This window comes from Erythrolamprus reginae, chromosome 2 (genome assembly GCF_031021105.1).
Source record: "Erythrolamprus reginae isolate rEryReg1 chromosome 2, rEryReg1.hap1, whole genome shotgun sequence".
NCBI lineage: Eukaryota > Metazoa > Chordata > Lepidosauria > Squamata > Dipsadidae > Erythrolamprus > Erythrolamprus reginae.
Genome location: NC_091951.1, coordinates 202,787,425 through 202,813,621, shown reverse-complemented (window position 1 = coordinate 202,813,621; position 26,197 = coordinate 202,787,425). Strand labels below are relative to the sequence as shown.

Below are 26,197 nucleotides of genomic sequence, written 5' to 3'. Positions count from 1 at the left end.
GGTTATGACTTTGAAAGCCCTTCATGGCACCGGACCAGATTACCTCAGGGACCGCCTTCTGCCGCACGAATCCCAGTGGCCAGTTAGGTCCCACAGAGTGGGTCTTCTCCGGGTCCCGTCAACTAAACAATGCCACTTGGTGGGACCCAGGAGAAGAGCCTTCTCTGTGGCGGCCCCGGCCCTCTGGAACCAACTCTCCCCAGAGATTAGAATTGCCCCCACCCTCCTTGCCTTTCGTAAGCTACTTAAAACCCACCTCTGCCGCCAGGCATGGGGGAATTAAGACTTTTTTCTCCCCCTAGGCCGTTACAACTGTATACATGGTATGTTTGTATGTATGTTTGGTTTTTATATATTAAGGGGTTTTAATTTGCTTTTAGTATTGGATTTTATTGTATATTGTTCATGATTGTTGTTAGCCGCCCTGAGTTTTCGGAGAGGGGCGGCATATAAATCCAATAAAACTTGAAACTTGAAATCTGCAAACAGGATTGTAAACAGGGATATTAGATGGAATTTTGGGGCAGATCGATGAAAAGTGGAAAACCGCTATTTCTTTTATTTTTTATTAAACTTGCGTGCCACCCATCTCATTGTCGAGCAATCTTTTTGCATTCTGTGGTCCTTGTTTACAACCCGTGGCCACTCTCAGGGCTACTTGGGGAGAATTTGGCCTCTGAGGGAAAATCCTTTTTTTCCAGCTACTGATTACACTAAATATTGCTTTTGCAGTGCCATGCAGTCTTCTCTGCATTTGAGCTTGGCTTGAAAGGATTCGAGACCTTTTGATCATGGACAAAATTGCTTCCAAGCCTGGGACAGAACAAACAATCTTTAGATCAAATCACCATTGAGGAAGATGCTTCCAATGTTTGTGGTGCGTGAAGAATAAAATAAACAAGAGGGGAGGAAACCTCTTTTATGTATAGGGGGAAATATACTGCTCAAGGGAACACTCAAAGAACACATCCTAGATCTGAATGGATGTAATATTTTCATTGAATATTTCATTTGCACAACTATTCCATTTGTACAACAACATGTAAAATTGACTGTCAGTGTTGCTTCCTAAGTGGACAGTTTGATTTCACAGAAGTTTGATTTACTTGAAATTATATTCTGTTTTTTAAGTGTCCCCTTTATTTTTTTTGAGCAGTGTGCTATCCTGCTGTAATATATGTTTACATGTGCTTTGAGGAGTTCTCTTTTGCAAACACTAATTTTGAAACAGCCCAATTTTGTTATATAGATTGTTTTTGGCCTGTCATTGCTGCTACATAGACTTCATTTTCCCTTATCAACTCCTTTTGGTTGAAGTAATCTGCTTCATATATTGTTGAATGGCGTTCTGTAAAATAGAACCGTTTTTAAATTAGATACATACATACATACATACATTAGATTCATACATACATACAAATTTAATAGCTCAAACTTCGACCTTGTTGCCAATTTGTGTCGGTAGCAACTGCTACTATCAGGTGCTACAGAACAGCCCAAAGGAATGTGCTGCCCATATGTTCAAGGGAAACCTCTCCATGAATGATGCATTTAATTTTCCCTCGCTGACCCTTCGGTGGAAAAAAAGTTCCTAGAACTGCTTGAGTCTGAATTAAATCCTGACCCCTCTACTCACAACTACCTAATCTGACCTCCCTTCCCTGTACAGGGCACTATTTATTTATTTATTTTATTTTATTTCTTTATTTGTCAAGCATGTATAGGATAGTACACTGCTCAAAAAAATAAAGGGAACACTTAAAAAACAGAATATAACTCCCAAGTAAATCAAACTTCTGTGAAATCAAACTGTACACTTAGGAAGCAACCCTGATTGACAATTTCACATGCTGTTGTGCAAATGGAATAGTTGTGCAAATGAAATACATTCAATGAGAATATTTCATTCATTCATATCTAGGATGTGTTCTTTGAGTGTTCCCTTTATTTTTTTTTTGAGCAGTATAGTAGTTTGTACAAACATAAGTAAAAAGTAATGATAAAAGAGGACAATAGGACAGTAGGACAGGGATGGTAGGCATAGTGGTGCGCTTATGCACGCCCACTGTGCACACATATAGTGCATACTTACATATGTGCATACTTACAGTGCACACTTTACTTATATACATACACACGCTACATACTTATAGTGCATAAGCACAAAGTGGTGCACTTATGCACTATAAACGGGAGGGGGGGAAATGACTTTAGCTTGGCTGGTCTGTCTTCTACTATCTCTCCCCGTTTTGTTTTTAAGCGTGGAGTCACACCCGCATCCCCCTCGCTGGCTCCTGCCGCCTAACACACTCCGGCGCACGTGGGCCTTGCCAAGCTCGGTAGCGCTAGCGCAGTGGCATCTGGTTCCCATTAGAGGCCTAAGGGAGTGTTGAGTTTCAGCGGTTTCTGGGGGTTTGCGATGCCAGGCAGCATCCAAGCCAACCTCTTTCCCCATCACCCCCATCACGCTCCATCCATCCGTTCTCTTCTCTTTTCTGGATCCCATCCCAGGTTGGGTTGGGTTGAACCGGGTCCTCTGCCCACCCCCTTCTGAATCGGAACACCAGTAGAGCCCCTCCTGTGAGCCCCCGCGGTTTATGACTCATCGTGAGCGAATGGATGCTAAGAGGAGAGAGAGAGAGAAGGGCGGGCGGAAGGGGTGCTAGACCGGACAGAGCTGGGATGGGAGGGAACGCGTGTGCACGCGTGTGTGTCCACTGGAAAACGGAGCGCCTGGGCCGCTCCTCCGCGGCGACCGGTCTACACGCCGCCTTTCTTCACTCCGTGGTCCGTCCCCGATCTCTCCATCGCCAGGCGTGCTCTGCCTCTCCCCCCCCGCGCCACCCGTGGGGTGTCCATCATCCCTCATCTCTTGGCTCCCGCTGCCATGACAACGTGCCCTGGATGGTACACCAACAGCGGCGGCCGCCTAGCCAGGGGGGCGGGCGGGGAGGGCGGGAGAGAAGGCACCAGGGCTCCGCGGCGGGGAAAAAGGCCACGAGGTGCCCGAGTGACGAAAAGACTGGCGGGGAGGGGGGGGGGAGCTACTAGGAGGCGCCACCGCGTACGCGCTCCCGTTTACACACCCCACCGTGCAACTAGTGTCTTTAAGAAAGCGGCAGTTCTCCGCTTTCGCCCCCAGGGGGCGCCTTCCGCACAACGTCGGTGTCCTGACGGCCGAAGATACTAGGTAGGATGGGGATGGAAAAGGGTGTCAATAAGGAAAGGATCAACTGAGGGGGCAAACCCACCGCTCTCCTCCAACCTTCTTCCGTTGTTTTTTCTTTCTTTCCCGAGGTTTGGACCTTCCAACTCTTTTTCTCAGGCGCGCCTTCCTTCCCAATAAATGAGCTGGTTCAAACCAGAGCGGCATATATTCCGATGGGGGTATAAATGAGGACCCGGATTGTGGGGGCAATAGGCTGCCTCTGTTAAAAAGTGCTATTGCTAACATGTTGTAAGCCGCCCCGAGTCTAAGGAGAAGGGCGGCATAAAAACCCCCGAATAAATAAATAATATATGTGTGTGTGTGTACGTGTGTGTGCGCGCTATATATATATGCTATATATTTAGCATATATATGCATATATATTTACAATAAATATATATAGATATATTTAGCAGCTAAAAATTTAATGCTCCGGTTGGGCAAGCGCGCTTCGTCTCCTTCCGTACAGCTACAGCTGAAGGCTTCCTCTTGAAGCCCGAATCCAGCTCTGAATAAAAACAAATGGGAGAGCTCCATGGAGCCCCGCACACACACACAAACACCTAGACAGAGTTCAGCCCAGTGGCCTCGCACATTTTCCAGGCGTCTCCCGGGTCCAGGCTGCCTTTCCTCCGCGGCTCTTTCAAGCACAGAGCACACAGCTCGAGCCTACGTTTTGAAGGCACCCGGCTCCTGACCCGCCGACTCTCCCACTGGCTTCCAGCTCGAGGGTCTGGGCTGAATGAATGAACGCACGGGCAATACCACTTCGGGGTCCGGAGGGGGGGCAGAAGAGAGAGACAGAGGGGGGTGTCCCCTGCCTTTAACCGAGGGGGCGGGTGGAGGCTCAGCCCCGGACAGCTAAGAAAGAGAAACCCACCGGGGTAAGCGGAGAGAGAGAAGAGGGGCTCCCACAGCCCATCTCGGATTCTTTCGCCTCCCCCCTTGCCCACCTCCAGTGGTTCCGCCCACATTTAAAGGGTCCAGACCGGTCGGGACGGGCTCAGACGCCGAGCGACCGCGGCGGCTCGGAGGCGGCCGGGTGTCTTTCTTGACGGGGCGGGCGTGGAACCGGCGGCAGGTTAGAGAATCCGGATTCGCGCGACTCGCCGAGCCAACGGGGCGGGGTGTGTGTCTGTGCTGGAAAGACTCGGAGCGAGGGGAACGAAGCCCTCCCCTTCTCCCTTCCCGAGCAGACGCGGTAAAAGCGGTGCGGGGGTCTCTCCAACGAGGCGGGGCGGGTCTTTCCCGTCCCCGCTTGAGAAAACAGGGCCGGGGGGGAGAGAGAGAGAGAGCGGGCGAGAGAGCGAGCGAGAGAGCCCGCCACCGTCTCTGTGGGGAGAGCAGACGCCTCCTCTCTTGCCCCTGTGCTCGGGGAGGAGGGGCGGGGGGGGGTCGCACGGTTCTCCCTCCCCATTTCCCCCTCATTCGCTGTCGCTCCCATTCCGAGAAAAATCTCTAGGTCTGCCTGAGGAAAGAGGCGCTTCTTGCAAGCGTGCGGCCGCCACAGGAAGGAAACGGGGCCGCGGGGGTGGGGGCGTGGGGAGGGGGGACGTCAGGGCGGCGAGACGAACAGGTAAGGGAAGATGGGTGTGAGGATGCAAAAAATAAGGCGGCTGGCGTTTTGGGTCAGGGCGAGGTGGTGGTGGTGATGGGAATGGTGGTGGGGAGAGCTTTGCCTTCCCCTCCCTACAAAGCCTCGGTTCCTTCTTCTGCTTTGAGCCCAAGGAGAGGGGTGGAGGAGGCTGGCTAACGCCCATCAGCCTCCAGCTGGGGTTGATTCTGTGGTGGGGGGCTTTGCTCGCTCGATAATATGCATCGCCCTTCCCAACCCCTTCATCTTGTGGTTTTCCTGAGATTGGTCAAGTCGGTTAAGTTGTTTCTGTATCCAGTGCTTTTTGTAGGAAAAGAAGAGGATCTCTGCTTAAACCCCCACCCCCATTCTTTTGTGGAACTCCCAAACCCATTTAATCCAAAATTGCACATGCCTTAATCTTAAGTGTAACTTACACCGTGGCAGCCAACATCACCAGTGCTGTTCCATTGAGAGAAGGGGATTTCCTCCCCCATTTCAAGAGAAGGGATCCCCTAGGTGAGAATTGTCTCGACTGGATTGAGGATGCCTTCTTGGGAGAAAATAATTATTAATCTACAACAATATATTGCTGGGAGTGCTTTTTTAATTTTAATTTTCTTTTTTTTTAAGGCCGTGGGTCAAATGAAATTATCCCCATTTTACAGGCTGGCAAATTCAAAGAGATCACTTTCATCCCAGAAGGAGCCCTGCTTGCACATTCTGTTGTGACACAGGTTGCCTGGTCTGGACCGCTGGGAAAGGCATGGGTTAACAGGTGGGTCTCCTTCCCTATCGACAGAAAAAATGGGTGGATCTTGATTTTTCCAAGGTTTCACGCTTGCGAATGAATTTGGGATTCTAAGGTATCCATTCTTGGGGGCTGGAGGGAGATGGCTATGGCTGCTCCTCTACCCAAGGTTTAGTTATGCTTTTTTTCCAGGCCTCTCTGGTAAGGAGAGGAAAATATGATACATTTTGATGGGAGGATTTTACTGCAAGGTGGATAATAGAGAAGCTTGATTTCAGTAGTGTATTGGAGAATTTATATTCTGAGTAGTGATTTCTACTTTTAAGGAATTCTTTCTAAGTGGCCACAGGTAGCAGAGCCCTTTCGCTGAATGAAAAGGGAAATTTGTATATATGGATTGGATTAATCTGAAGGCAAAGTGTTGAACTTTAGACTAAGGTTCTAGTGTAATCTTACATGGTTATTTATTAGCATCTGTTGTAAGAAACCAGGGTCAATGATTGGATTCGATTGAAATGCAACAGAGGGTACTGTAGGTATGAATGTATTTGCAGCAAGAGGGGATATTCTGTGTCTGTGTACAGTATTGCAGTCTAAGTGGCAATGGATTTTGTTTGTTTTATGTGCATGTTTGAATATTGTGGAGAAACCTCACAATGGATCCTTCCAAAGTAACTTCAAACTCTTATCTCCAAATTTGGTCTATAGCTCAACCATAGTGACTGGTATGCTCCTGTGGAAGATCCCATAGTATTCTTGATTTATATAACAACAACAACAGCAGAGTTGGAAGGGAGGTCTTCTAGTCCAACCCCCTGCTTAAGCAGGAAACCCTGCACTACTTCAGGCAAAGGGTTATCCAACATCATCTTAAAAACTTCCAGTGTTGGAGCATTCACAACTTCTGGAGGCAAGCTGTTCCGCTGATTAATTGTTCCAACTGTCAGGAAATTCCTCCTTAGTTCTAAATTGCTTCACTCCTTCTTTAGTTTTCCATGCTTTGCTTCTTGTTCTACCTTCAGGTGCTTTGGATAATAGTTTGACTCCCTCTCCTTTATGGCAACCCCTGAGATATGGATAAAATTTGATGATTTGGGATAAGAAAACTAGATTTAAGGTGACCAGAGATGGTGATCTACCAATTAGAGTAGGCAAAGCAGAGAGGCCTATCCTCATCTGACTTCTTCCCCTCTTTACTGAATGAGTTGGGGGGGGGGGTAGCACACAATCTTGGTAGTACACAAAAGCATGTTTGCGTGGCTGACCTACTTCTGAAACTTTTGAAACTCCTTTACAAAACTATGTGAAGTACAAAATACTTCTTGGTTTTAGAGCATGAATTCTTTGTCTGGTCCATAGACAATTGATAGTCCAAGGAGAGAGAGCCCCTGCCTCATTGTTCCCCACCCCATTGTTTACAGGCAGAAGTCCACTCATTGCCTTAATTCTTGCCTTTCCACATGCACTAGATTGTTGGCTGAAAATTGGGTCATTGAAGTGAAATGGCTACTAAAATTCAGAAAATAGACTGTAACAAAGATATCTCAAGTGCATCTATTATTTTCAGTCCACATTTGCTGTGCTAATATCAATTTGGCATAAAGAACCCCAACACAAAAATGTTGGTACTCAGATATATTCACTAAAGAACTTTCTGAAGGTAGAACAAGAAGCACTTTCTTTAGTGAAATCTAAATTTCCACGAAATTTATTCTAAGAGCTATTAATAGAAATTCATTGGAGTAAAAAAAAAAGAATAAATATTTATTTTTGGATTTGTGCACAGTTTTTAAAAGCTTTTAGAAACAGCTTTTTGAAGCTAAACTTTAAATGAGAAACAAACTTTAAATGAAAACGTAAAGAACGGGCTGTTCATATTCTCCCCATTTTCCAAAATTTTGTTCAGTGGTCCAGGAGAATACTTGGCTTAGGGTATTGAATTTAGAGAAAAAGAATATGAAAGCAGGATATTGCTATCTTTCTTGATTTTTGTGAAAACCTTTTTTTAATGTGAAGGTATGCATGATATTTACTTCATGAACTTAACTTTTGATAGGGCTTCGGGTGGATAGATTCTGAGCTACAACTGCCTGTTTGCTGGTTCCTATAAGCTGTAAGTACATACTCTACTTTAATTACCAATTTGTAGAAATGCACTCCTGCGGTTCTCTTTCTCCTGAGCCCGTTCCTGTTACTTTCAATATTCACAATCAGATTCAGTCGTCTTTGTAAATCTGAGGACAAAGTGTATTGTGAATTAATGCAGCTGAAATTTTAAAAGTGTGAATTTGTCCACACTAAGTGAGGAAAGGTTTCTTTCCAAGTGTTTGTGGAGAGGGTGTAATACTGAGAAAGGTGAGAAGAGAAATGGGGGAAAGAAAATATCGTGAGTGGCATAAAGAGATTGTGAAGGCTATTAGCATGCACCTTGCTTGATTTCACATTATTTAACTATCTAGCTGTATGAATAAAACTAATTTAGTGGAAAGTATTGTTGGAGTGGATAGGAAAATGTGGCATTTTTCTAATGGTTCATTCACACATGCAAAATTTTCCCTTGCTGATGGAACCCATTAAGCAACGGAGCTGTTTAGCTGAATAGTTCTATGAAGTCTCATTGTAAAGAACTGAAGGCAACACCATCCCCATCTCCATTGTGACCATGCACATCTGCCTATGTACATGCATGGCATTTAAAGTGGGTCCCAACCTGTTGCAACATGAACTGATAGAATGTGAGGAATCTGCAATTATGCTGCTGCAAATCATGGTGCACGTAATAATAATTGTGGGCCATGGGTATAAATGCATAACTGTGCTGCACAAGAAGGTTCCCCCTACTTCATATATTTAAATGAAGCCCCCCCCTCCGATGTGTATACTGAGAAGCCACGGCATTGGAGGGCTTGTAATTGGGACTCTGCATGTGCATATTTGTAGTTCTGAGAAGGAAACAGCTGCTCAGGTGTGCAGTCTTTGCCCCTTTGGCATGACAGGTGCCATTGCTGGGTTGGGCTTTTCTGAGTTGTTGCAGGTATGTGCAGGAGGAATGCAGCACTGGTTTTCCTTCTCACTCCTGCAGGTGTTGCTTCATGCCGATATTGGTAGGTTCTAGTCGCAGTGGTTCTCAACCTTTCTAATGCTGCGAACCCTTAATGCAGTTCCTCATGTTGTGGTGACCTCCAACCATAAGTCTAGCGCCAATTCTCCCAACAGAGCTTTAAGCTGATTGGCAGGAAGGTCAGAGGGACACCCCCACTGTAAAGGCCTGATTGGTCAGATGCTAAAACTATGTTCCAAGGCGCCAGAAGAGAAGCTTTAGTCCCTAACACCAGGGGAAATTTGTCTTTTCCCTTGTTCTTAGGCGACCCCTGTGAAATGGTCAAAGGGGTCCTGACCCCCAGGTTGAGAACAACTGATCTAGTGAGTAGCTGGAAACAGGTGCTGTATAGGACAAGAAAAGGAGGGGCATTTTTTTTGAGGCAGTGCCTGTTCCTTTGGAGAAATTGGGCTCCTTAGCTTAAGTTTATGGGGCTGCCATGATGCCTTCAGAAACTCTTGGGGCACGCAACTCTTCAGAGGAGTCTCAGATTGGTGGGATGAGTCCTTGTAAAATGGTGACATGACACTGAGCTGGTGTCACTGAGGATTGTTTGTTAGGGTTTATTAATTGTTTATTAACTTTCAGTATAATGGAATTTTTATTATTTTTACTATTTATATTTGACTTTTCACATTGTGTTTTATCATTGTTGTTGTAAGCTGCACTGAGTACCTGTTGGATTGGGCAGCATAGTCTAGATAGATAGATGGATGAATGGATGGATGGATGGATGGATGGATGGATGGATGGATGGATGGATGGATGGATAGAGATAGATAGATGATAGATAGACAGACAGACAGACAGATGATAGATGGATGGATGGATGGATGGAAGGAAGGAAGGATGGATGGATAGATAGATGATAGACAGACAGACAGACAGACAGACAGACAGACAGATAGATAGATAGATAGATAAAAGGATGGATGGATGGGTGGAAGGATGGAAGGAAAGAAAGAAAGAAAGAAAGAAAGAAAGAAGCTGGACCTTAATCTCTGTCTCCCTTGCAGGCTGAATGATAGGCCTGTGCCTGGCCCTGCCTGACCCCAGGCCACTCCCCAGTGATCATGTGGTGGCTGCTCCTTCCTGTCACCCTCGTAGCTGGTGAGCTGCTCTCCTGGCCACCCCCTGTTTGGGGAACCCGTGTTGTCTTCACGGTCCCGGACATGGACCTTACCCACCTGGCTGTGCACCATGAGACCGGGGAAGTCTACTTGGGTGCCGTCAACCGCATCTACAAGCTCTCAGCCAACCTGACCCAGCTACGGGCTCACACCACGGGGCCAGTGCCGGACGACCCCAGATGCTACCCTCCCCCGGGCGTCCGGCTCTGTGCCCACCGGCTGTCCCCTGCCGACAACGTCAACAAGCTGCTCCTGATTGACTATGCTGGCAACCGCCTCGTGGCCTGTGGCAGCGTTTGGCAGGGAGTGTGTCAGCTGTTGCGGTTGGAGGACTTGGCCAAACTAGGGGAGCCTCACCAGCGCAAAGAGCACTACCTTTCAGGGGGCCGTGAACCGGACGCCATGGTGGGTGTGATTGTGGAACAGCTAAGAGAGCCCAGTCAGTTCTTTGTGGGCACCTCAATCGGGGGACGTTCGGAGTACTTCCCCACACTCTCCAGCCGCCGGCTGATCCCGGACGCCACCAGCCCAGAGATGTTCAGCCTGGTGTATCAGGACGAGTTTGTCTCTTCCCAAATCAAGGTCCCTTCCGACACCCTCTCCCTCTACCCTGCCTTTGACATCTACTACGTGTCTGCCTTTGTGTCCGGAGGTTTCGTGTACTTCCTCACTTTGCAGCTTGACACTGCTCAGACGCCTCTCGAACCTGCCGGAGGCCCCGTTGGCTCCGGCACGACTGGTGGGGAGCGCTTCTTTTCATCCAAGATTGTGCGCCTGTGTGCCAACGACACAGAGTTCTACTCTTACGTGGAATTTCCTCTGGGCTGCTCCAAGGACGGGGTGGAGTACCGCCTGGTCCAGGCGGCTCAGCTGGCCAAAGCCGGCCGACAGTTGGCCGAGTCGCTGGGCATCGCAGAAGGGCAAGATGTGCTTTACGCGGCCTTCTCGCAAGGCCAGAAGAACAGGGCAGCCCCACCCCGGGAGAGCCTGCTCTGCCTTTTCACCCTGGACGAAGTCAACCAACGCATCCGTGAGCGCATCCAGTCGTGCTACCGTGGCGAAGGGCGGCTCTCTCTGCCGTGGCTTCTCAACAAAGAGTTGCCCTGCATCAACACGGTATTTACACTTATCAAGCCGCCTCTGCTTCCTCATTTCCTACCTGATAATTGCCCCGTTTCCATTCCTTTCTAAAATAAGAATCCCGGCCCTTGAAAATTGCTTTTCTTTTTCTTTTCTCTTGGCTCTTATCTTATCCCAAGACTGCAGCTCAAACCTGGGAACTTTTGTTTGGGCCCTTATGGTTAATGACATACTTTGATAACTGGTGCACAGGTATCTGAGTAATATATACACAGAGAGGGGGCTTGTTGGATGACACTGTGTACTTAAAAGTTACTCATTCCCTCGTGTCCCCCTCCTCCCCCCCGTCTTTCTAGCCCATGCAGATCAATGGCAATTTCTGTGGGTTGGTACTGAACCAGCCCCTCGGAGGACTGCAGGTCATTGAGGGACGCCCGCTGCTCCAGGAACAGACTGAGGGCATGGCCAGTGTTGCTGCTTATACCTATCGTGGCCATTCGGTCGTCTTCATTGGAACCCGTGCTGGCAACCTGAAGAAGGTCAGGTGTTCTTCTGGGTGCCTGGGAAAGGGTTTGGGGTAGAGCCAGGGGTGGGCTACTGCCTGGACGGGGGGGGGAACGCAGTTGGGTAGCGAAAATGGAGCTCCACCCCTGAACACCCAATTTGCACTGAAAGGTGTTGAAAGAAAATGCCTAAGCCATGGCCACAGTGTGGTAGTAAAATTTTTGGCAGCCCTTCACTGGGCAGAGCCTGAAAAGAATCAGTGGGAGGATGATGATGATGACTAAGGGCTGAACGTATACAGGTGTCCAAGGGCTTTCATTCCCCCAGTGTTTCTATTTACCTCCCAGCAGAAGTAAAGAACCGTGTGGTTTGTTCCCAGCTGGTGACAAGGCTCTGTCTCAGGCTACATCATCCCTGTCTGTGCTCTGAGAGAAAAACGAGTAAAGAAACCTAGCAGCAACGGAGCCCTCTTACCTGTCTGCAAGACCATTTATTTATTACTAGTAATAGTGGGGTGGGCTGAGTAGTATTATTTATTTATTGGATTTATATGCCGCCCCTCTCCAAGGAGTCAGGGTGGCTCACAACATATCAAAAACAGTATACAGTATACATATCCAAAAATCCAATTAATATAGTTATAATGTCTTTAAAACTCCTGCTAACATTTAAAATCACTCATTCCCATTCGCACAGCAAAACATTCCTACGATCGTCAGCCAGGGGCTACGGTCTAATGGTCCCAAGCTTGGAGGCACAGATGAGTCTTTAGACTATTATGGAAAGCAAGGAGGGTGGGGGGCAGTACGACTCTCAGGAGGAAGCTGATTCCACATGGCCAGGACCCCTACAGAGAAGGCTCTTCCCCTAGGTCCCGCCAAGCAACATTGTCTAGTTGACGAGCCCTGGAGAAGGCTGACTCTGTGGGACCTAAGCGGTCGCTGGGACTCATGCAGCAGAAGGAGGTCCCGCAAGTAATCTGGTCCGATGCCATGTAGGGCTTTATAGGTCATAATCAACACTTTGCGTCTGGAAACCAATTGGCAGCCAATGCAGTCCGTGGAGTGCTGAGAAATATGGGTATGCCTTAGAAGGCCCATAACTGCTCGCGCAGTTGCCTTCTGGATTACTTGAAGTTTCCGAACGCTCTTCAAAGGTAGCCCCATGTAGAGAGCATTGTAGTAGTTGAAGCTCAAGGTGATGAGGGCACGATTGACCGTGAGCAGAGACTCCCTGTCCAAATAGGCCTGCAACTGGTGCACCAGGTGGAACTGGGCAAACACCCCCCTCGCCATAGCCAAAAGATGGTGTTCTAAAGTCAGCTGTAGATCGAGGAGGACGCCCAAGTTGTGGACTCTCTCTGAGGGGGTCAAAAGTCATCCCCCCGCCGGGTAATGGATGGACAGATGGAGGTGTCCTTGGGAATTATATTCTTTAAAGAAGCAATTGGATCAAATTTTATTTTCCTGCTAAAACACACATATGTCAGCATATGGATGTTTTTTCTCCTCTCCCTTATAATCCTCCACAAAGGCTACAATGACCGAGCACATACAGTACTTTGCATACAGAAGGTAAAGGAATCCCTGCAGATTTTACTCTGCTGGTCAATGCCAACTATAGGGAGTGGTACCCATTTCATTTTCAAGGCCATTGAGCCAGCATTGTGTGAAGACATGGTCATGTGGTCAGCAGCGCGCTGTTTCTTCCCCACTGAATTGGTACCTATTTATCTATGCACGTTTGCATGCTTTTAAACTACTAGGTTGGGAGGAACTAGGGCAAGGGCAGGAGCTCACCCCATTGGGGGCGCTCGGGTCTCACACCTGGTCTGCCAGCTTTCCAGCTGATAAACCCAGTGGCTTAACCACTGAGCTGCTATGTCACAACATTGTTTACTAAAAATTCCAGCCTTAACCCTAAGTCTCCAAATAAGCCTGAGTTTCTGCCAGTGAGTGTAAACTAGGTGTGTCTGATGTGGTGCCTTCTTGATACACTGGGGATACAATTCCCAGCTGGTGTGCTACTCCTTCCAGAAGCTGTAGTATCATCATATCTAAAGGGGAAGACAGTTGAGTTAGACCAGCGTTTGTAAACCTGAAAAGCACTCCACATTCTCAGCCATAATTGCACTGGGTAGGGAATTATGGGCGTTGAAGTCCATGCATCATTTAAATTGCCCGACTGTGGAAACCCTGAGCTAAATGGAACAATGCAATGACTAAGGGGAGGTGTATGAAGTGATACTAATAGCCTAAATCGGAACTTTGCAAAATAATTAATATTTCCCAGAAGCTTCTCTTCCTGAGGGAAATCTCCTTCTGATAACACTTGAAATTCTGAAATTTGTTGTGGGTGCCCTGACAAAATGGCCGCCATTTTAATCGGGCACCGTTTTTCCAGAAGGCAAATTGTAAGGTCCCTCCCCACTGAACGTGTAGGTGGAAGGGGGCATGGAGCAGCTGAGTAAGCACAAATAATAATAATAATAATAATAATAATAATAATAATAATAATAATAATAATAACAACAACAACAACAACAACAATAATAATAATAACAATAACAACAACAACAACAACAATAATAATAATTAGATTTGTATGCCACCCCTCTCCGAAGACTCGGGGCGGCTCACAACAATAATAATAACAGTATACAATGTAACAAATCTAATATTAAAAATTATCTAATTATCTAAATAGTTTCTGCTATTCCCCCTCCCCTGATTCCTTTACAGTGGCTCCAGTCTCAGTAGGTTCCAGAGGAACATCTGCAGTCGCACACTTGCTCTGAGGCCTTTCCCTCTCTGCTTGCTGCAAACGAGGGAGGAATCATGGCGGTTGCTAGCATCCCCCTCCCAGCTGCCATTAGTTACCACTCTGCACAGTGTTGTGCCCAACAGACTTGTCACATTAAATATTAACTGGGCAGAGAAGGAGTCGGCGCTCCCCTCCCCTGTCTATCTGGGCAAAGGGAGGGATTGGGAGGGGAGATAAGAACAGCGGGGGAGGAATGGTGTGTGCTGCACAAGAGCTGGAAAAGTGGTGTGAAGTCCAGATGTTGGGCTGACAGAGGCTGAGGCAGAGGGTCATGGATACAATTGGTAGAAAGTTCAGGCTAAGACAGTGTTTCTGAACCTTGGCCGTTTGAAGATGTGTGGACTTCAACTCCCAGAATTCCCCAGCCAGTGCTGGCTGGGGAATTCTGGGAGTTGAAGTCCACACATCTTCAAACGGCCAAGGTTCAGAAACACTGGGCTAAGAGATGAGTGAAATGGATAACATTTCTCTGGTTTTGAACCTGAAGCTGACTGAAGCTCTGCCAAATCATCCCAGGTTGACCGCAGCACCTCCCCTCCCTCAGCTGCTGCCAGTTATTATGCCTCAGGAGACGTGGCCCACTGGTTCATCTGTCACCCCCCCCCCCCCGATCTCCTTGGCGGGCCCTCTTTTCTTCCCCCCTCCTCTTATTCTATCCATTCTATTTTTTATGCCGCCCTTCTCCTTAGACTCAGGGCGGCTTACAGCATGTTAGCAATAGCACTTTTTAACAGAGCCAGCATTTTGCCCCCACAATCCGGGTCCTCATTTTACCCACCTTGGAAGGATGGAAGGCTGAGTCAACCTTGAGCGGGTGATGAGATTTGAACTGCTGACCTGCAGATCTAGCAGTCAGCCTTGGTGGCCTGCATTACTTCAGTCTACCCTCTGCTGCCTCTCTGTGGGTCATTGAGCCTGTTCTTTCCTGCAGTGGTCTCAGAGACCACGCCCCAGCATGGTACATCCCAATGGATTGCTCCCCTCTCCGTCTCCTCAGTGTCTTGTCTTTGCTCAGCCATGGCCAGTAATATGTATAGACATCCTCAGACTTGGATCTTCTTGTTCTTCTTGTTCTTGTTCTTGCTCTTGCTCTTCCTCTTCCTCCTCCTCCTCCTTCTTCCTTCTTCTTCCCTTCTTCCTCCTTCCTCCTTCTCCTTCTCCTTCCTCTTCCTCCTCCTCCTCCTTCTTCTTCTTCCTTCTTCTTCCCTTCTTCCTTCTTCCTCCTCCTCCTTCTTCTTCCTTCTTCTTCTTCCTCTTCCTCTTTTTCTTCTTCTCCTTCCTCTTCTTCCTTCTTCTTCCCTTCTTCCTTCTTCCTCCTTCTCCTTCTTTTTTCTTCTCCTTCTTCCTCCTCCTCCTTAATTCTTCTTCTTCCTTCTTCTTCCCTTCTTCCTTCTTCCTCCTCCTTCTTCTTCCTTCTTCTTCTTCTTCCTCTTCCTCTTTTTCTTCTTCTCCTTCCTCTTGTTCTTCCTTCTTCTTCCCTTCTTCCTTCTTCCTCCTTCTCCTTCTTTTTTCTTCTCCTTCTTCCTCCTCCTTCTTAATTCTTCTTCTTCCTTCTTCTTCCTGTTCCTCCTCTTCCTCTTCTTGTTCTTCTGGCACCCGGTCCCTCAGAGAACTTGCTGACAAACCGTTCTTGCACTTGTCCCTAATTCAGGAGCTTGCAGAGTTAAAATAACAATTTCCTTCTCCCGGAATCATTTTGGCCCCTGAACTCAGCATTTTCTAACCCGATTTTGCAAGCTTTTGAAGCATGAGATTGAGAGAGGGGATGGGGGGAAAAGGTACAGAGCAGAATAGCCATTTGAAAGAAGAGAGACTGGTGGGTTGGACCGAGGAGGAAAAAGGAATGTGAGCTAAAACCGGCAGAGAAATTATCCACAGCTTTCATACTCTGGATTCAACCACGCACAGAAGTCTTGGATTTCCAAAGCTTCTTTTGGATGATAGATTCCATCGCCGAAGCATATGAGCCTCTTTAGTGCCTATTAAACATGAGCAAATGCATTTCCCCGTCATTACTGTTCAGTTGTTTGCAGTCAAAGGTGTCTTAGAAAGCTCTTCAGCTTAATCTGATCAGCTTATCGCAAGGCAAATATGAACTCCAGTATCTCTCATTATAAAAATTAAATGCTGGCTTAGACGAGTATGCGTCTGGGTTTCTTTATATACATAGCTGCTTTTGACAGCCCATCTCTTCGCTTTTCATTCTGCTCAGATTGATCTCTGAGGAGGAGGAAGACCAAGGTGCATTCTTTTTTTTTTGGTGGCTTCTTGGTTGAACTGGTTTTGGGGGGGGGATGCAACCCAATTCCCATCCCTTCTAACCCCCTTCATCCCAGCTGTGGATTCAGTTTTGAAAGTGGGAGGGGGGCAGGGAGAGTTCCCCCGGAGGCTGTGGCATCTGGTCACATGGAATTAAGTTACAGTTTGCTTATATGTGTATTTGGGGGGGTTGGAGGAGAAATGCTGTTTAAACTTTTGAACCTCTAGCAGGGAGCATGAGGGGAGGTCACGACCCCCTTCTGTTCCTCATGCAAATGGTAGAGATTCAATTAGGATGGCAGGAGGCCGGGTGGTAGCCTGCCCGTGTGTCTTGGCCATTCCCAGAGCTCCCTCCGTTGTCTTCAATACACTAATTGCCTTGTTGCTGCCTAGCCCTGGAGCCTTATGCTGGAGGTGACCTGCCTGTTCCCTCAATCCAATCTGAAAAGGACCATTATCCTACTCCTTGGGGTGGGGACAGGGGGAGCTGAATCCGAATTCCCAGCTCCATCACTGTACTGACCCAGGGGTCTTGTCCTTATATGTGTGGGAGGCTCAATGGAGCTTTGTTGGCCAGGATGAAAGACCCTTTGAGCTTTCTCTTCCAGGCCAGGACGTGTCTCCTTCCCATTGTGAGTGCTATCACCTTCAAATGCAGAAGAAGGCAGATATGTCTACTTTCCACCTTAAGTTGATGGAGATACCATGCCCGTGTAGCATCAGTGTAGAAAGTAGCTCCCTCCGATCGCCTACCTCAGGGGGAGGCAAAGTTGGCTCTTCTATGACTTGTGGACTTCAACTCCCAGAATTCCTGAGCTAATCATGCTAGCTCAGGAATTCTGGGAGTTGAAGTCCACATGTCATAGAAGAGCCAACTTTGCCTGCCCCTGGCCTACCTCCTCTGTAAGGGCAGCTATTTTCTCCCTAGACTTGCTTATATTGACTTACTTGAAAAGGTTATGGATAGATATTGAAGTTTTATTAAAATGGGGTCCCAGCCTAGGGTGTCACTTCTTGCAACCTCAAGGAGAAAGGAATGCAACGTTAAGGAAAGAACTGGATAGAACTGCATAATGTGTAAATATTTTATAATAAAACTATTTACAGGACCACCTTCTGCCGCATACCTCCCAGTGACCGATTAGGGCCCACAGGGTTGGCCTTCTCTGGGTCCCGTTGGCTAGAAAGTGTCGATTGTTGGGGCCTCATGGGAGGGCCTTCTCTGTGGTGGTGCTGGCTCTCTGGAACCAGCTACTTTCAGAGGTCGGGACGGCCCCCACCCTACTTGCCTTCTGGAAGGCCATGAAAACCTGGCTTGTGCCGGCAGGCCTGGGGCCGTTGAGCAGTATGATACCAAAAAGGATGTGAATGATTTTTAATCTTATGGGTTTTTAATTGTTTTTAATATTGTTTTTAAATTGCTATATGCCACCCAGAGTCTGTAAGGAGTTGGGAGGCCTATAAATTAAATAGACAGACAGACAGACAGATAAATGTTACATTAGAATTACAGATGCCAATTTGGAAATTCAGTGGTACCTCTACTTAAGAACTTAATTCGTTCTGTGATCAGGTTCTTACGTAGAAACATTCTTAAGTAGAAGCACTTTTTCCCATAGGAATCAATGTAAAAGCAAATAATGTGTGCAAACTCATTAGGAAAGAAATAAAAGCTCGGAATTTGGGTGGGAGGAGGAGGAGGAAGAAGAGGAGGAGGAGGCGAGTTGCTGCTGAAGGAAGAAGGTGAGAAGAGGGGAATAAAAAAATCCAAAACTTTAAGGCTTAAGAAAAAAAAGAGGGTCTAGCCAACGGGACCCTGATTAGATTAGATTTAGATTAGATTTATTAGGAGCCTCGGAGTGGCTCACAACAGCAAAACACAGTACAAATCCAATGATTAAAAAAAACCAGTTAAAACCTTTAATATAAAAAAAACAGTCAAAGTACCCAGACAAACCATACATAAAATGGAACGGCCAAGGGGAATCAATTTCCGAATGCCTGACAGCAAAGGTGTGTTTTAAGGAGTTAGCAAAAGGCAAGGAGGGTGGGGGCAGTCCTGATCTCCAGGGGGAGTTGATTCCAGAGGGTTGGGGCCGCTACAGAGAAGGTTCTTCCCCTGGGTCCCGCCAGACAACATTGTTTCGTTGGCGGGACCCGGAGAAGGCCGAATCTGTGGGACCTAATCGGTCGCTGGGATTCATGAGACTGAGGCGGTGAGGAGGAGCATGCACCTCCCATACACCCGGCGTGAGGCTACCTCCCATACACTGCGCCAGGGAGAGAAACCCAGGGAGAATGGCAGGAAACTGGCTGGGCCGTCGTGCCGCTCTCAAATTTCCTGGGAAATTTTTCTGGGCTCGGATTCTAGAAAATGGTTCTTAAGAAGAGGCAAAAAAATCTTGAACACCCGGTTCTTATCTAGAAATGTTCTTAAGTAGAGGTGTTCTTAGGTAGAGGTACCAGTGTAAGTAATGTGTGGATGCCTATTACACTTCAGTCTAATGTCCAAAAGCTGATCTCAGATGGACAACTTCAAGTTCCCACCCTGTATTCTAAGTTCTTTGTCTTCAAATTTAATTTGCACACGGCGGCCTTTCAAAAACTGAACTGCCCTGGGTAAAGTAGAATAATATAATAGATAGTCCAAACCTGGGCTAAGAGGATTGAATTCTAACTTTCCTTCAGCACTCCCCCTCCCCTATTGTTTGTAGCTTAATTTTGGGGAGATTATCGACTAGTCAAGGAATAATAATAATAATAATAATAATAATAATAATAATAATTTATTAGATGTTATGCCGCCCCTCTCCGAAGTCTTGGGGTGGCTCATAACAATAATAAAAAATAATATTATAGCGAAACAAATCTAATATTAAAAAAGAAGCATATAAAACCCTATCATATTTAAAAACCAAACTACATATACATACCAAACATAAAATATAAAAGCCTGGGGGGAAAAGTGTCTCAACTCCCCCATGCCTGGCGGTATAGGTTGGTCTTGAGTAGTTTACGAAAGACAAGTGTGGGGGCAGTTCTAATCTCCAGGGGGAGTTGATTCCAGAGGGCCGGGGCCACCACAGAGAAGGCTCTTCCCCTGGGGCCCGCCAAACGACATTGTTTAGTCGACGGGACCCGGAGAAGGCCAACTTTGTGGAACCTTATCGGTCGCTGGGATTCGTGCGGTAGCAGACGGTTCCGGAGGTACTCTGCTTCTCTTTCTCATCTAGCCTCAGTTAATCTAGTGCTCTCTATACATGTTGAGGTTGGAACTTCTAGATTTCTCAGACAGTATGCCTATCCTCACCACTGGCATTGCCACCTGGGTGGTTAGGAGATCTGCTTTGCTCCCTATGTCTCTTAAGAGCTGAAAATTCTTTATTTTAATAGAACAAAGCTTAGGGGGGAAAAACGATTCTCATCTCCTCGTTCCTCCCCCTTCCCTTCCTCAGCCATGAAAGCTGAACTTTTTGATGCCAAAGAAGCATGTAATTTATACTGCCTTAATTTATTGGGAAGCTTTTTAAAAAAAAACTGCTTAAGCCTTTCCCACTTAAATTACTCTTTTGCTTTGTTGGAAGTGGTACCCTCCAGATGTCTTGGGATACAGCCGATTGGAGCTATTATTCCACACATCTGCAACATCACATTGTACGAAGGCTTTATTAATGTCCATCAAGTTTTATTCCCATTTATCAGGAGCTGGATCTGTGCATTTGATGTCTGTGTTAGGCACATCTGGGCACACAGTGCCAACAGAATAGCTACTCTTCCCTCCAGTAATAGTTTCTCCAGCTCATCAACATGTCTGAATCGGATTAAGTTGCAGCTGTTCTGTAAAATACGAAATCTTGGCTCTATTGCATGACTGCACTTTTTTTATTAAGTTTGAGAGAAAGGAAGCTATTATGTTCCATTTGCTAACACCCTGGTTCTGCAGACATTCCAGGCCTGGATATTTATTAAGGTTGGTCAGTCCTTTAGAGTCAAAGGAAGAAACGTGATTTGGAGCCATTTTAGAGACAACATTGCTTAGAATGTTTTAAACCAAATGGATATTTCCCAGGATTGTTTGACAGTTGTGGAGGTAGCAAGTCCAGAAAAAGATGTAGTTGTTTTAAGATCTCCAATAGGTACTAAATACAAGCTACATATGCCCACAATCAAATTTCTCCCTACAAATCTGGAATCTCTATAGCTGTACTATTGACACACATTTTAAGAGAATATAAATAGAACAGACAAGTAAAGAGATAAAACACATCAACATAAAATTTTATGAGTAACTCCCCAAGCAGATACCAAAAGTTATGATTTTTGTTGGTTTTATAGTTGCAGTGTTAACCAACTGCAGCCCAGTTAGAAGATTGAAACATAGAAACATAGAAGATTGATGGGAGAAAAAGACCTTATGGTCCATCTAGCCTGCCCGTATACCATTTCCTGTATTTTATCTTAGGATGGATACATGTTTATCCCAGGCATGTTTAAATTCAGTTACTGTGGATTTACCAACCACATCTGCTGGAAGTTTGTACCAAGCATCTACTACTCTTTCAGTAAAATAATACTTTCTCAGGTTGCTGCTGATCTTCCCCCCAACTCACCTCAGATTGTGCCCCCTTGTTCTTGTGCCTACTTCCCTCCTGAACCTTATTTAACCCTTTACCATATTTAAATGTTTTGATCATGTCCTCCTTTTCCCTTCTGTCCTCCAGACTATACAGATTTGAGACTTTCCTGATACGTTTTATGCTTAAGACCTTCCACCATTTTTCTAGCCCGTCTTTGGACCCTTTCAATTTTATCAATATCTTTTTGTAGGTGAGGTCTCCAGAACTAAAAACAATATTCCAAATGTAGTCTCACCAGCACTCTATACAGCGGGATCACAATCTCCCTCTTCCTGCTTGTTATACCTCTAGCTATGCAGCCAAGCATTCTACTCACTTTCCCTACTGCCTGACCGCACTGTTCCCCCATTTTGAGACTGTCAGAAATCACTACCTTACATAATTACATAATTATGTAAGTTATTCTTATTGTATTCTACAACATACTCTAAGCATGTTATTTTTTCACTGCAACTTTGAATTCAAATAACCTTGCACAAAAGTTCTTAGGCGCAAATGAATTAATAATATTGAAGTAGCACAATAATCAGTTTTTTCTACATTGAATCTAATCATAAGGATAAAATGACTGATGTATCTTCAAGATTGTCAGTTTCATATGTGTCCATTCTTTCCTGAAAAATTATGTAAGTTGGGAGTGCATAAAATGCATTTTTATTGTAGATACTTCCTCTAATAACTTGCACTTTTTTAACACATGGGGGTTTGGTTTAGAAGGCAGCGCAAAATTTGGAGATGTTTTCAATCCGTTTGTAGTCTAGCTGATTTCGTTAAAAATACAGGTATCCCTCAATTTATGATCACAATTAACTCCATTTCTGCTGCTAAGTGACACAATTGTTAAGTGAACTTTGTCCCATTTTACATCCTTTCTTGCCACAATTGTTGGCATTGCTTCTCAGAAGATTGCAAAAAGTGATCAAGTGACCCTCTTCCAGGACACTGCAAGCATCATAAAATGAGTCAGTTGCCAAGCATCTGAATTTTGATCTCATGATTGCGGGCAAGCTGCAACAGTTGTTATGTGTGAAAAACCTTTTTTTCACTGCTGTTGTAACTTATGAATTGGTCACTAAACGAACCGTTGTAAGTCAAGGATTGCCTGCATAATTTCTCTGCCATGCAAGGTTAAAGCAAAATTCTGAAATAGCGCATGGGGGCGTTGGACAGATTAAGGAAGGTTAGAAAGTCCCGAGGATTGAGCAATTGAATCTGCTATTAGAAAACATGTGAGTACAATATGCTGCACTGATAAAGCCCTTCTCCTTCTGCCTACTGCAATTTAGGAAGATGAGCAGGATGGGAGATTAAATAATGATCATTAGTGCGAGAATAAAATATCACAAGGACAAAAGTGGTCCTCACAGCCATTTTATGCAAGATGGGAGGGGACAGCAGCTGTGAAAGAGTCCTATCATTCCTCCGCCGTTTCCAATTTCCCTTTGTAGGGTTGAGTAAAAAGCAAGATATTTTGCTTTATAATGTATTACGAAGGTTTAAAAACATTGTTCGGTGAAATGAGGCACTGTATTCCCTTACTGAACCCAAAACAAAATCAGATAACTGAGAAATAAAAAAGCTAAAATTGGAGTAATAGACCCGTGAATGGTTCCAGGAGCTTGAAAGAAGAGTATTGGGTTGCCAGATAGTATCTGAGCCCTCAGCTTCCTAAGAAAGCCAGTGTAAAATAGTGGTTAAGGTGCTAGGCTAGAAACCGAGAGATTGTGAGTTCTAGTCTAGGAGTCTAGGAGTATTGTATTGGCAATTCTCTGTTAGCAAAAACTTCAAAAGAGAAGGATTTAGGGATAGTGATTTCTGACAGTCTCAAAATGGGTGAGCAGTGTCGTCGGGCGGTAGGGAAAGCAAGTAGAATGCTTGGCTGCATAGCTAGAGGTATAACGAGCAGGAAGAGGGAGATTGTGATCCCACTATATGTTCTGTCTGGGTTCCCCCAGACGCCAACACCAACTAAAAAGAGTAGCCAGACACGCTGGTAAAAAGCAAAGTCATTTTATATCTTTGAAAACAAACACAGAGAACAAAAACTGTTCTTACAAACTGGAATGCTGTGAAGCTTCACAGAAGAGTCACGACGGCCAGACAATACAACAGGCTTCTTGCTGGCACACACACCACTGTAGATAATAAAACCCACGCCTCCCCCAAGTTTTCAGCCTTCGAGGCCACAAGCCAGAATCAGAGACGCCAAGGATCGAAGCAAGGTCACAGGACTCCCAAAAGATAACTCTCCACAATACAGGAAGGGCGGGCCTGCCTTTTCAACCTTTCTGAGGAGAACCACATCCAAACCCAGCTGTTGCCTATTAGGGATGGAAATACCTGGCTAATTGTCCCCTTCTTTGTGCAGCCCTTCTCTGCCTCATATCTATGATGGCTTGTGCGTTCTCATCTAATGACTCCAGGCTACTCGCTGGGGAGAGCTCCCCCCAGGGGGTCTCAGGCTGTTCCCCCTCCTCCTCGTCCTGACATTCCTCTTCCCCGTCTGCCTGGTCCTCCTCCTCCTCCTGTTCCTCCTCCTCCCCCTCTGAGCATGGAGCCGGCAGAGTTCCAGCCGTTCCCTGAGGAGCCTCAGACTGAATCACAACACTATATAGAGCGCTGGTGAGACCACATTTGGAATACTGTGTTCAGTTCTGGAGACCTCACCTACAAAAAGATATTGACAAAATTGAACGGGTCCAAAGACGGGCTGCAAGAATGGTGGAAGGTCTTAAGCATAAAACGTATCAGGAAAGACTTAATGAACTCAATCTGTATAGTCTGGAGGACAGAAGGAAAGGGGGGGACATGATCAAAACATTTAAATATGTTAAAGGGTTAAATAAGGTTCAGGAGGGAAGTGTTTTTAATAGGAAAGTGAACACAAGAAAAAGGGGACACAATCTGACGTTAGTTGGGGGGGAAATCAAAAGCAACATGAGAAAATATTATTTTACTGAAAGAGTAGTAGATGCTTGGAACAAACTTCCAGCAGACGTGGTTGGTAAATCCGCAGTAACTGAATTTAAACATGCCTGGGATAAACATATATCCACCCTAAGATAAAATACAAAAAATAGTATAAGGGCAGACTAGATGGATCATGAGGTCTTTTTCTGCCGTCAGTCTTCTATGTTTCTATGTTTCTAGTCCTCCTTTGGGCATCTTTGGGTAATCTCGGACCAGTCTCTCTTTCTCAGCCCTAGGAAGCAGGCAGTTACAAACCATCTCTGAAAATAATTTGCAAGAAAGCACATGGATTGTCCATGCAATTGCCAAGGGTCAAGATTGACCTGAAGGCGCAAAAAGAAAATACTGTAATAAAAACTGCTTCCTGGAGTCCTACTGTCACATTCTGGCGCCATTTTGTATCTGTTAAGCTCCATCGGAATTCTATGCAAAACGGGAAGAGGCTTTTGGGAATCTGCCAACTTTTACATGCATTCAGCTTCCCCTTTGTGATATATAGCTAGACACTGAAAGATATTTTTTTTTACAAACAATGGTGCAAACCTGAACTAACCTGTGTTTTTTCCCTAGCTTTGGTTTAAACAATTAAACCGCCAGGGCTTCCATTTTACAGGAAATGTGTGAAGAATGGATGGGGCCCCAATTGCTGGATTTCTGGGAAAATACTGGGATAGTATACTTTGGTGTCAGAAATCAATCTTCTGAATCTCTTGAATTTACCAGTAACTGCTAGAAATTCAGATTGTGTAAGCCTTGGAAAGAATTGGTGTTTAATAAAAAGCAGCCTATTTGTCACTTGCCATGGAGCTACTTCCTCTCCAGAACTGGCACAATATTAAAAAAAACAAACCCAAAACCATGGGAGTATTAATCATCCACTGTTTTCGCACAGAAGTCACTTTGGTTAACTTCTGCAATTCTGTTGGTATCTAAATGTTTTCCTTATTTTTAATTTGCCAAGCCAAGCAGCGTGCAAAGAGAGCAAGACTGCTGGACTGAATTAAATCACACTAAAACAAACCAGATAGGGAGATAATTTCACTCAGTGCCTGTCATTTCTTCTCCTGCTCCTCCCTTATGCAGCCATGCTGTTTCCCAAATGTGTAAAAAAAACCCTCCGTGGCGGGGCTCTTTAGAATAGCAATTTCAACTGCAAGCGTCTTGCCCTTCCTCAAAATTGCTTTTCATCACCTCATAATGCCAACCCAAATGGAGGCTCCCTTTTCCCAATTGTTCATCTGCTATTTATCAACAGCCTCCTCCCTCCTTATGAATGCCACATGTTGTAGGGAACCCCTCGCATTTCAGCTTCCATAGGATCAAACTTCAGCCCTTCCTCCTCATCCAAAAAAAAAAGGGAAAAAAGAAAAGGAAAGGGAAATTTGTCATGGTAGCATGTATAATTTATTGAATAAAAATGAATAAAAGCAACAGCATTCATTTATTTAAATAATCAAAAGTCAATAAAAATACATTTAAAAATTGCAGATTGGTTATCTCACATAAGCTCAATATATTTTAAAACTGTTATAAAGACAAATGCTATCCTGCTTCTATGGACATTAAGGGTTGAGATTAGGGCTCCAATTGCATCGATAGTTCGTGCAATCCTTGAATTTAGTTATTTATTATTTATTTATTTATTTTGTCCAATACACAATGAGGGTTTTAGTGGGTATATATCTATATACACATAGTAAAATGCATGATGAAGGTTATAGAGGAGATACTCATAGTAAAATATATCTAAGAAATAATAGACAAGAAGATATAGGAATAGAACATATCAATGAAAGAATAGAAGAAGAGATATAGGAATAGAAGAAAGGTATAGGAGATATAGGAGAGCAATAGGACAGGGGATGGAAGGCACTCTAGCTAGCTACCAGGTTTTTTAAAAAATCTGGTAGCTGGCGATGACAATCTTGGCTGCTTGCATGTTTTCAAATGGGAAAACTGTTAAATACACGTGATGGTTGTAACTCATACAGCAAAAAAGTGGAGGGTACTTTGTGATGTTGTGAAACAGGTCATATAAAAAAGCTTGGAGATAAGTAGATTGCCAAAGAGTGTGGCATACACATTTTAACTTGTAAGTTTGTTTCATTTATTTATAAAGTGTATTTAAAATAAGGAATTTTATTTTAATTGGCTGTCCAGGG

General features: G+C 45.2%; 1 protein-coding gene across 4 annotated transcripts in view; it reads left to right on the top strand.

Moving 5' to 3' along the window:
• Positions 1 to 4,200: 4,200 nt before the first annotated feature.
• Positions 4,201 to 26,197, top strand: part of PLXNA3 (plexin A3) — a 96,838-nt gene continuing 74,841 nt past the window's right edge. Inside the window, exons 1-5 of one of the 4 annotated variants that reach the window (XM_070741331.1) lie at positions 4,201 to 4,289; positions 5,415 to 5,559; positions 7,589 to 7,645; positions 9,649 to 10,878; positions 11,199 to 11,381. In XM_070741331.1, the coding sequence (XP_070597432.1) occupies positions 9,706 to 10,878; positions 11,199 to 11,381 (1,356 nt within the window). In that variant the 5' untranslated portion in view covers positions 4,201 to 4,289; positions 5,415 to 5,559; positions 7,589 to 7,645; positions 9,649 to 9,705. Of the gene's footprint in view, positions 4,290 to 4,363; positions 4,410 to 5,414; positions 5,560 to 7,588; positions 7,646 to 9,648; positions 10,879 to 11,198; positions 11,382 to 26,197 lie in introns of those variants that run through there. The other 3 variants (XM_070741335.1, XM_070741333.1, XM_070741332.1) reach the window with 3 other exon arrangements.